This window comes from Cephus cinctus, unplaced genomic scaffold (genome assembly GCF_000341935.2).
Source record: "Cephus cinctus unplaced genomic scaffold, Ccin1 Ccin1_scaffold0351, whole genome shotgun sequence".
Taxonomy (NCBI): domain Eukaryota; kingdom Metazoa; phylum Arthropoda; class Insecta; order Hymenoptera; family Cephidae; genus Cephus; species Cephus cinctus.
In genome coordinates this window covers 310,810-322,810 of record NW_014333043.1, presented here as the reverse complement: position 1 = coordinate 322,810, position 12,001 = coordinate 310,810, and the positions used below count along the sequence as shown (strand labels likewise).

General features: G+C 48.2%; 1 protein-coding gene across 1 annotated transcript in view; it reads left to right on the top strand.

The window, feature by feature from the left end:
- Positions 1-437: 437 nt before the first annotated feature.
- Positions 438-12,001, top strand: part of LOC107267164 (netrin-1) — a 53,265-nt gene continuing 41,701 nt past the window's right edge. The window contains exon 1 of the mRNA XM_015738481.2: positions 438-2,586. Within this exon, the coding sequence (XP_015593967.1) occupies positions 1,326-2,586 (1,261 nt within the window). The 5' untranslated portion in view covers positions 438-1,325. The remainder of the gene's footprint in view (positions 2,587-12,001) is intronic.

Sequence of the window (12,001 nt, the reverse complement as noted above, 5' to 3'; positions counted from 1 at the left end):
CGGATGACTTGATATTTCCGTAGGTCGTGGGACGGTTCCTCTACATCTAACCAACTAGACAAGATTACGTAAAGGGTTCCACGAGGTATAGTACTGCCACCTTGGCGGCGTCTTTCTAGATAATCCAGAAGCGCACACGACGGCTGACCTTTCTTGTATCCTGGTATATCTATGTACGTTGTTACATAGCTCCACTCTTGTTACGTGAATGACGCTCTTGCACAGTACCTTGGCTGTTGTCCATTCGCGCACGCCAATGTTCCTCTTCTACCTGAACTCATTCTATCTGACATCGAACCTACAATTATGCTGTCACAAAAAATGCCTGCATATTATTGGAGCACCGAGTAAACAGAACTTATGTAATAGAATATACTGGGTATGTATTATAATCTCATTATACCTAATGTACCATTCTGTATCTAGTCTTAGAGGTAGATTGAGTAGTATACGTCAAAATCAGTGAAATGAGCCAAAGTGTCTTTCCGTATTAAGGGATGGTGAAACTGAAGAACAAGAAGAAGAAGAAGAAGAAGAAGAAAGTTGATGCGAAAGATGTCGGTGGGACTGCGAGGGAGAATTGAGATATACGTAGAGAGTCGGGAATGAGTGGATTGGCGGCGCGAGGGTGCTACGGAGCAGTTGACGATGTAGTAGGTGGAGCAGGGACGAGCTTACAGGGAGGGACTCTGACCGTTCAGATGCACACGGCGGTGACGGTGCTCAGCAGTGTTCAGTTAGCGGCAAGCCGCCAGAGAGAGCGGCTGTTCTGTTTCTCCTACGTATCCTGACTCTTCTGCACATTCTCTCTCTGGTCCCTGTCGGATGCGTATCGCGATATCCTCTGTGATATATCGTATTTGAAGTTTGACGATCATCGCGTCTTCTTACTCGTTTTTATTTCTCAAAATACCACTGCCATTGGTGTAGGACAAAACATTGTTTACTTGAGCCTGCTGTATTTGGATCTATTAGTATCCCACGTGCGCGCCACGGAGAGACGATGAGTTTCGAGAGTTTCGCGTGCCGCGACGTCAGCGTCGAGACGTCGCTTATTACTCGATGCTTAGGCTCTTAAAGGAGGATAATAAGAGGAATATACTTTGAAAAGTTCTAAAAACTGGGTTAACGGGATTCCATTGGGTTGTACAGTACTTGATATTAAATAGGATCTCCTTTACGCGGTTTGAGTGCGCGTGACAGAGGATTGTAGTTTTTTATTTGCAAGACATGAGGAGTGTCTGAAATTGCACGTGGGTGACACACCTTGAAGTTGCGTGAAATTATTCCAAGACGGAGAGAGCTAAAAGTGAATACAAGTCAGGATGAATTCAAGGGGCAGTAATGGTCTGATACTCTTCCTCAGCGTCGTGATGCTTGTAATAAGAGGAGAGGCAGCCAGCGACAGCTTCGCCAAGATGTTCTCCAGTCAACAGAATCCAGCAGATCCATGTTATGACGAAGACCGTCCACGTAGATGTATTCCGGACTTTGTGAATGCAGCTTTTGGAACCGCTATTGAAGCCTCCTCTACCTGCGGAACCGGTGGTCCCACGCGGTACTGCGACGTTTCGGATCTTCCTGGAGGTGGCATTGGGCAGTGTCACGTATGCGACGACAGTACTCCTAGAAGAAGGTTCCCTCCGAGTTACCTTACGGATTTGAACAATCCTAATAATGTCACCTGTTGGCGTAGCGAGCCGTTAGTATCTTCGCAGAGCTTCTCCGCCCCACCGGATAACGTTACGCTCACCCTCAGCCTTGGCAAAAAGTACGAACTGACTTACGTTAGTCTGCAGTTTTGTCCTAAGGCAGCGAAACCGGACTCCATAGCGATTTACAAGTCCATGGACTATGGCAAGACCTGGCAACCCTTCCAGTTTTATTCATCCCAGTGCCGTCGTGTCTACGGACGGCCTAACAGGGCCACCATCACCAAGGCTAACGAGCAGGAAGCACGTTGCACGGACAGCCATCGTTACACAGGCGGCGACGGTCTCGGTCCCGTCGGTAGAATCGCATTCAGTACCCTGGAGGGTCGACCCTCTGCACCGGACTTCGACAATTCGCCAGTCCTCCAGGATTGGGTCACAGCCACGGATATTAAAGTGGTCTTCAATAGACTGTACATGCCCCAGCAATCTCAGGACGGTGTGCAAGAAGAGAATATGGGTCTGGAGGAGAGTACAAAGCGCGAACGGGAGCGCGAAGAGAGACTAAAGAGTCAGAAAATCAACCTCATCGGAGAACATCTAACAGGAGCCGCAACAGCTTTGCCATCCGTTCACCAGGTTATAGCACCCCAAGAGATGCAGTCAAACGACGCTCTCGACATTCAGGAGATGAGCTTCGTCACTACCACTACCAGTACCACCCTCGCCCATCATTACGCCGTCTCAGACTTCGCCGTCGGCGGCAGATGCAAGTGCAACGGACACGCAGCCAGGTGCCTTCCTGGCAAGGATGGCGAAGTCATCTGTGAGTGCAGACACAATACCGCCGGCAGGGATTGCGAGAGATGCAGGCCCTTCCATTTCGACAGACCCTGGGCCAGGGCGACAGCGAGGGATGCCAACGAGTGCAAGGGTGAGCCTCTACACATCCTTAAACTACAATAAACTATAACCAGTACCTCGATTAGACTCGCCTGAATGAGAATGATCCGTAAATCGAAACCCCATTCCCTGGGGATGTTCAACCGCTATAAATTAAACCAACAGAAAAACTCAAAGAGGAAGATATGACAAGGGTTGCCAAAATTAAAGAATCTATATAGTCCTAAAGTTAAGGGTAGAAGTGGATCCTGCATCAGAATACCACCATTACCAGCGGTGAAGTACTCGATCTCCGGATCGAACTGGCAGCCGGCCCTCACTGTCCCTCCACTCTGAAACCACCCTCCGTTAATTTGACGCGGTGAAGTGGCGCTCGCTTACCGCAATGAGTTATGTTCGAGGGGTCTGCTGGGGGGTTGCTACGACATGGGCACGAAGCAGCCATGACAGAACCACGATGCGGAGTCAGTTGGTACAGGCTCTTGTTGTGCCCAAGCTGGTTTACAGCATCAGAGCTTGCAGAGGGTTCGTTTAGACGTTTCCCATGTAAGAGGACGGCGTCTGCCGTTCCTCATATTAAATCCTCCCCTCACTTTTTTTCATTTTTAATAACTCCAAAATATACGTTAACTAGCTTGCTCCCTCGATAGGCTTGCCAAAAGGCTCGCTCTCTCTCTCTCTCTCTCAGTTGAGAAATTCGCGAAACTCTTACGGATCCTACTCGAGGCTCCGAGTCTCGGAGGGGCCAGTTCTTCAGAGCATTGTGAATTATTTCAAAAAAATATATTCTCTGTACATTATAACCTCCGTACGGTGTGTACATATAACGAAGCCGGTGTGCCAATTAAGCCAACGACAGGGAGATGCGTAGCACCGGTACGCACACTTGGTCCCCTTTTTCGAGGGGAGGCAGGAAAATTCGCGGTTTCACGCTTTGTTGAATTTTCTCGTGTCGCGACGATTTTCCCTCGTTCTCCTCGTCTCCTCTCATTCTACTCTCGGCTCCGCCCTCGTATACACCTCCTCTACGATGTCGTGATTGTCGTCGCGGTTCGCGGTCCGCTGGAGTCCCTTCTGTAGGTATAAATGCACCGTGCCGAAAATACGGTGCCGATTAAAAATACATTGGGACGAGAAGGTTCGCGAGAGATTCGAACGCAGGAGAAGAATAGAGTAAAAGGAACGGGAATGGCTGTTGTAAGAAGAAAGAGAAAGAGAGAGAGAGAGAGGAAGACGAAAGGAGAGAACTGATGCTCGGTGGAATTCGGTCGTGGCAGCCCAACTGCGAATCTCATAAGAGGAGGGAGAGAGAAAGAGAGAGCATTAATGTTCGGTTGAGCGAAGATCGGCCCATCTTCCCAATATAGTGCAATACTGTCTCTATATCTTCTTTTCGCATCTCTGGTCCATACAGCATCCCTCCCTTCCTCCTACACCATCTCTATCCCTCTATTTCTTCCTCCGAATGCCCTGGTACCCTATACTAGACGGCCACATGCCACATGGCCCGTTCCCTCGCGCACAGCCAATTCACCAACCCGGCTTGAGCGGACCCGGTAAGCCAAGTCAGAACCAGAGGCCAGAGTCAAGCAGTCTTCCTTCCTTTCATCTTTAGCTTCCTTTTTCTCGAGCGTATCTTCTCCCACTTGATCTCCACTCATATGCCCTCGCTGTCTCTTCTTCGCTCTCTTAGCCTCGTACGTTCTCTCCATTCCAGACTGGGATCCAGAGGTGCTGCTGTCGGGGCGTCGGGCAGCGGCCTGCTGATCTCGCCTTGGAAGAGCAAAGAGCAAGTTTACTGAGGTTGCGCATGGGCTACTCTAAGAGAGAGAAAGGAGGATAGAGTATGTCCAGTGTGTTTGTCGTGGCAGACGATGCGACGCCGCGCTCTAGAGTGACCGAGAAAGAACTCTATTTGCTCCATCGCTCCGACAACGAGATATCAATAGCGCAATCGTACCGATCGATAGTCCAAGACCAGCTTGGCAAACTTATTATCGGCATTTCCTCTTGTTTGCTTCCTTCTCGTACAAACAGTGGACGCACTCGCTTCCTTTGCCATGGGGACGACCTTTTTCCTAGCTTTAGACAAATAGAGATTACGCACGCGACACGCACGTCTCACTGTATGCACTCTCGGCTAACGTGTCCCGTAATGAGCTCACGCTAGGATTCACTTTCGAAAAGTCCATGGATTATCCCAACTGCGTATGACTTATTCATTTAGGTACGTTCCTTTGATTCGTACCGGATTGGTGCGCGCACGCGCACTCGTTCCAAAGACGCCGGAGACTTCCGGCGTCATTTGCCAGGAGGTAAAACGAAAAAAGACGAGAAGTAAATCTCTCTGAAGGCTTAACGCGCCGTGATGTGAAATCCAGTTAGAAAAAAAGGCTCCGGGATCACCCGGGGCTGTGAAACGCGACGTAGTAGCGAAGCATCGCCGCCGACGGCAAGAATCAAATTACCTTTTAATTTCGCGGACATTTCGCGATCTTGGTACACCGACCGTAGGCAAAGCCACAGCTACGGGACACGCTCAGAATTCCGGATAATTTGCATTTTAAATTGGATACTTCTTGTCGCTCCTGTGTATAACGCGTCGCGACGTCTGACGCGCCTTGCCTCCTACCGTAAAAACATCTTTTTCAAAGATATTTTTCCAAGCTTTTAGACGGTTACGAACTTGTTTCTTTACTCTTCGTACCCCCGTCTCTCTCACTTGACTGGGGCGTCGCGACGCTGTCAACAAATGAAAGGATGCTTGAATATACTGTGTATGATAAATCCTTTACGAAACGTACCTAGACTGGATAGATCGTCGTTACGTCAGTGCCGGATCGACTTACGGCGCTCGTAATTCTTGCGAATACGTCAAACGACGTTGGCTGATCGACGACGTTCCTCCTGGATGGATTTGGACTAGGAGGGGGGGTCAGCGACAACCTCAGTCTTGCCAAGGAAAAAGCCAAGTCGAAGACATCCATCAACGAGGCTCGAAGCGTGACGTCGGAGACGCATTTTTCAGGATCTACTTCTGAAACTACGCTCCGCTCTTCGCATCTTCCTTCTAAGCAGTTTGACACTCTTTATCTCTGTCTCCCTTCCTCTTTCTCGCTTTACTTTTTTTCCTTCCTTCTCTCCTCGTGCCCCGTAATTCTCTATCTCCGAAATCCGTCCTTCGTCGGACAAGTTAAAATAAAGAGAACTCCCTGGAAATCCAGCTCAGCCCAGGGTAAGATCCTCTCTCTGCCGAAGATTCCTCGAAGCTAACCAAACTGGACGCGGCTTGCGACTGGTCTCTGTTTACCATCACCGCGGACGAATTACTTCTACGAAATTCAACGAGACCGAAAGATGGATAGCTTTCCACTTTACGCCATTATTAATATTTCACCACGTCATCGGTGTCCATTCAGGCACCAGAGGAACCTGAGAGGATACCTACGTATCAGTACCTTCGAGCTACCTAAGAGGAAACTGCAAGTTGTTCCCCGCCTTTAATCTTAAATGTTTTCTCTTTTGACAACAACCCTTACAACCGCCCGTCAATCTTCTCCCAGGGCAGTCTCTCTTATTATAGAAAAAAATTGCATCACTCAATGCGCAAGAAACATCAGGCTCCATGCAGCGATGAAATACAACCTTATCATAACTTTGATATTGTCCATAGGAATTTTTATCTCGACGCTCTAACGTTTCCAACATGGCGGTTTATGGTATTCGAAGGACTCACCCTGCAAGAAGTCATGTCCTTACAGGGTGTCGGTTTGTGCCACACGGCAGACACGGTGTCTCGTCTCTCGCGCGGAGGAATCCGTTCTCTGGCCAAGAGAAAAGGAATACAGATATATATATATACATGGCTAAACGATAGGTGCACATATGTACGTCCACGTATGTGCATACACGTATCCAACGAACCGGCTTAACCGCGAGTCGGAGCGAACCCACTCCGTGTCTTCTGTCTTCTCATACGTATGCGTAAACGACGCACGTACGCACGTATAAATAAATCGAAGCAGCACAGAGCTGCCACGCGGTCTGCCGCTGAAGTCCGAGCACGGTGTCACGAAGCAGCACCTACCTATCCAACCTAACCTAATCCTAACCCCGGTGCAGTTATAGTTACTATGTGGCCTGCACGCTTATATGTGTATGCAGACTCGCGTTCACCTAAATCTTTTCTGGAGAATTTCCGCCGTACGACGTTAAACGTTACACGTTGCCGATTTTCAATTCTGGTACCAGGTATCCACTTTCTCACTGTGTAACCTTTAAGTACTGAGAGATATTGCTTCGTGACACTGTAGACCGGGTTTATTAGCTACTATCGGCCATTTTCATTCCAAGTAATTGGATGCGTGCTGTGAATTATTGTGCGTAAGTGCACTCGGTGCATAGTGAGTACGTCTAGTGCTCTGGGGAATTGCATGTCGATGAAGAAAATGCCTGTTGGGTGGATCACTAAGTTATAGGTATATCTTGGATAGGAGAGGAGAGAGTAACTGTGGAGAGAGCGAGTACTTATATACTCTCTCTCTCTCTCTCTCGTTCGTTCTCTCTACGTTCTTGGCCCGACGGCAAGAACGACGCCTGCTTTTTATAGTAGACACGAAATAACCCTAACGTCGAAGGTTAGGTCGTCTAGACTAAGAGTGCCGAACGTTGCCAACAACAACAGCAACAATAACAGCAGGATTACTAATGGCAATTTGAATTCTCCGGGAATAACTAAAAATACATCTCGACAGTTTGGATAAGCTTGATAATCCATGACCTGTGTTTTGGAGTCACCAGGAACCCTTGGTACTGTTGTCCAGGACATCCAGTAGGGGATGTTACTGTATGAACGCCGAAGAATATTCAAGATGGTGGTACCATTGGAGAACTGGTTTTAAGGATCGTTCGCCACTTGTCCGATTCTCCTTCCTTACATGGACCCGCGAACTGGAGCCTTGTGTATCTTCTGAATCCACCGCGACATTACTTCTGCTCTGATCCCAATTGAAAGTCGCCAAGCCGTTTCCAGTTTCCGGACACGGTCTACCAGAAGACACTTAAATCCAGTTTAACCTCTGCACCAGGTGTAAGGAACGAGTGGAAGACGGGCAGATACAACACTGGCCAGCTCGAGTTTCCACTAGGAAGACTCAAACGGAGTTTAATCCTCGGTAACTCTTGGACGAGTTTAACCTCGCGAAACCTGCCGCCAGACGTACCAACCACAGGGAGAAAGGATGCTGGGACAGAGAATCTCAGGCTTTCCTAAGCGCAATTACCGTCTGTCCACTTTGCAAACTCAAACTCTCCGTTACTCGTACAGCTCGGCTTTACCCAGCAGTGAACTGTATCTTTACCTGGACCGAAGGTGCATCTGGTCTCATACATCCACAATCAGAGATACTGAGATCCTGAGATAAGCCACGGAGAAATATTCAAATTGGTACGCGTGTCCAAGGGACACCGAGTAGATACACTAGAATAACGATGTACAGCAGAGTACGGCAAGATAATCCGGGAAGGCAGGAAAGAGACCAGGGAATGGCCTCGTAGGAATGTCATCGAATTTGTATCTCCCACGCGAATGACGCCTCGGAGACCTGGCCACCATGAAATCACTGTAACACCTCAGCAATCTTATCCTAGAGATACAGCTATCCCTGTAGAGAATCTATAGAGCTAGAGAGGACTTTAGAATTTTACCGAAACTCGTAATAATCGCGAGGCACCGGCGTCTCGACGCAGGGCGTCCATACGTTCGCCACGATCTCCGGTGTCTATCGCCGTGAAACTTTTGACTGCTACGTATCGAACGCAGCGTTGCCTAGCTGGTCAATTCTACAGCCGGGGGACGTGGTGGTTTTTCTCGCTGGATGCCAAGGAGTGTTGGCCCCTGGTACGTGATGCTGTTTCGTGTGGTTTCTACGTGACGCGGTCAAAGTTTGGTCCATTACTGACCGGCACTCTTGCTGAAGGCGCAAACGCTACTTGTGGCTGCCATTAGAACTATTAGCGGTGGCTTACGAGAAGTGCCAATGGAAGCGGAACGCCCGTGGACTCTGGAGTAGTAATGGTAGATACGTTATATGCGTCGGGTGAGAGATCCAATTTGAGATCAGAATTAAACGAGACTGGGAACTAAGCAGGAATCGCGCAGCATCCGTATCAGCTCACTTCTCTAAGAGATATCAGTCCCTGCGATCGAAGGGTGCTCCTGCTCCCCATTGAAAAATCGTGTCTCTGATATCGCGAGGTTGGTTCACCGATTACCGTAGGTGGAGAGTGAGTGTGAGAGAGAGAGAGAGAGAGAGAGAGAGAGAGAGAGAGAGAGAGAGAGAGAGAGAGAGATAGAAAGTTAACAGGGATGCTGTTTAGTATTTGACGTTGAGAGAAGAGAAAAGGATAAAATGGTCCTTCTCTTAGTTTTTGTTATTCTTTATCGTTACACCGTGTTTTTCATGCGCCTGGTTCGTGGGTGTTCAATAAATTGGTTAGGCTGGTCCTCTTGTATTGTCTCGTTCGAATTGATCGCTTAATCACGCTCCTGATTGAACGGCTCCCAGAGCTCACTCTGAAGTACGTAGTCACTCTCTGTGGTTGGGTCTTACCTAGAATAATGAAAAGGGTAAAAAGAAATGAGAGAAACTGGCCAGGACCGAGGTAAATTCTATATGAGAGACGAAGAGGAAGTACAGTGGGAAACGGGACAATTAATTGGTCGTCCAGTTGTACAGCGGTACAACTTGTACAGATGCCTTTATATGCTTAGGCTTTCGACACCTGAGGAGAGTTCGTTGCCGTCTAGGGTCTTGGATGTAATATAAAAGTGAGCCAAGAGAGCGGTTCACTCAGTATTCCAACGGAGTCGAGAAATAATTAGAATCTCATAATGATATCTCAATCTTGTATGTTTATGTGAAAGAAAAAGAGTATCTACTCAAAAGCAAGTATTCGCGATATGATACAAACACGTGTATGTATTACTCTCACGGGGGTGCGTGTGGTCCAGCTGCTGCTCTCATAGCCGTAAACATTCCTCGTAGGGCCCAACGAGGGCCCGGGGCCCACGTAGCTGGCAAAATAAACATAGATCTAGAGCCCTCGACACCCCGAAGACGGTTTACGGCTGTTTATTTTCTCGCTTCAACACCTAAACGGGCTTGCGCGGCTCTCAGGACGCCTGAATCCTCGTTTGCCTGCTGCTCGGCTTCGACTTCCACTGTCTACCCGTTTACTTGGCTCCTTGGGTTCCGAGGGAGGATGCCTTTTTCTCCCTTTCTTTTTTTTTTCTCGGTATAATTCACTTCTTCGGGGTATAATTCATTGGACGATGGAAGGGGAGGCCATGAAGAAGGCGGCAAGTCACGATCACGGAATCCCTCCAACGCATGTCTCCTTTTTCTTATCCTACACCCTGGTGATACCTCTCTCTCTCTCTCTCTCTTCCCCTCTCTCTAACCTCAATTCGATACGTACTCGATGACGCCTTGATGTAACGTACACGCCATCTTTTATTCTCGCTTTCTCTCCCTGTCGTTTTTCTTCTCTTTTTCTCTCTCTTTCTTTCATACTCCTATCTAGGACTGTCTGTCTCTGGCTATAGACGCCCAGGACAACCCGGTGACCTGGTGATACGTGGCGATACCGTGTAACGCGTTACGCCCGTGTGTACCGCGTCCACCCAGGGCGCCGATAAGCCAGCGCCGCATTCCTGGCCGTATCGAGGATCGCTCGTATTCTCATCTCTCTTTTCCTTTACATTCCCATTATAGAGAACGATGCTCCACCACGCGAAACGGGCCTGATCGAAAACGCGAGGTATCCTCTACGAGATGGGGTGCATAAGGATGAGGATGAGAATGAGCTATGGAGAGAGTCAGAGTGCGCCTGTATCCATACGGTATAGGAAGACAAGGAGGTTATGTCGCGTGGGCGTTGGCACATAACCTGCACATGGGGACAGGACCACCCGTGCCCAGTGTCGAGCCGCCATTCTATTTAATTCCACTTTAGCCGTTCCTCGACAGAGGAGGACTTACATAGTGAATAAACTCGTGAATTCTTCACGGATAAACGGGGGATGCGAATACGAAGGGGAATCGGATGCTGTAACGTTAAGGGAGGAAGAGGAATCTAACCTCCATATAGAGTATATATAATCAGTATCTAGATCACTATTCAGACATTCTCCCTGTGGAAGGTTCACGTTTATCGATGGGAGGTCCATCTACTCGCTCTACGTCGATCTCTCTTAGGCTTTTACTCAAAGAGTAACTCCTCTCTCTCTCTCTTTCTCTTTTACTCCCACTCTCATCCCCATTCTAATACGTACGATCTCCATGACAAATACCGTCCACTAGCCGTCAACCACGAGCATGGTGGTCCATCTAGTGATATCCTGCGTTCAAGAACGAGATGCACTGGGTACTCTTCCTCTCCTGGAGACAGCTGAATCTCGATCTGAAGAGCGATATCCTTTTTCTTCCTTACGCAGGATCGGTGCTCCGTATTGATGCCGGACATTGTCCTGTTCTCTATTAGAGTCTAGGGGTGTAGTCATACCGACCCGTTAAGGAAATTCCAATAGGAGAGAATGAATCCTCTAGGCGCGAATGCACTGTAGGTGGCCATTGTTAGTATGTCCTTCCGTAGGGACCTTTAGGAGTCCTGGGGCACCACCCATGGAGAATCATGGTGGTGTCCTGTTTTTTGACCCATAGGGTGCCCACGTGGTCGCGTGGGAGCTGGAAAAACCATATTGAGACCCATAAATTTCCCTAAACGATTCTTACAAAATGTTTACCTATTCATTGTCGTAGCGAAGGAAGTCCGTGGCGATTTCTCATGACTATTGCCAATTCGAAAATGGGACGAATCAAAAGGTCGCCTTCGCCACTTCGCCATTCTCCAGCCCCACAATTTTCTCTTTCGTAATCTCGAGTGATTACAACTGTTCCTGCTACAACCTTCCACTCTCGAGTCATTTGTATCTACTTGGCGGTAGAATCTGCAGTGTGAGAACTTTGCGGTTTTCTACATTAAAGCGTCTGCAGGTAAATCTGTAACAGGTATAAATGTTTTAACATTGATTTACTAATATATATACCTACTCGTGTGGGCCCTCATAGTAAAAGCTTCGAGACGTCCATCATCATTGGGTCATTACGGGTATATGGATCATTTAGAGGGCACGAGCCAGTGAGTCTCATGCGATATCAATCATCCAGTCAATCTCAATCCAATGCTTCATGACTGTAATACCTATAAGGCAAGAAGAACGGTGAGTGAATCATTGGTGAAAAATAGTGACTGGAAGGGAAGCTTGAGCCATGCGATTTCTAGAATCCATAAAGAAGACTAAAGTAATTGTCCCGAGGGTCCCCGAGAAGGAGGAACTCCATGGAAGAGGAACCCATGGAAATCGCATTCGATTAATCCGCAAG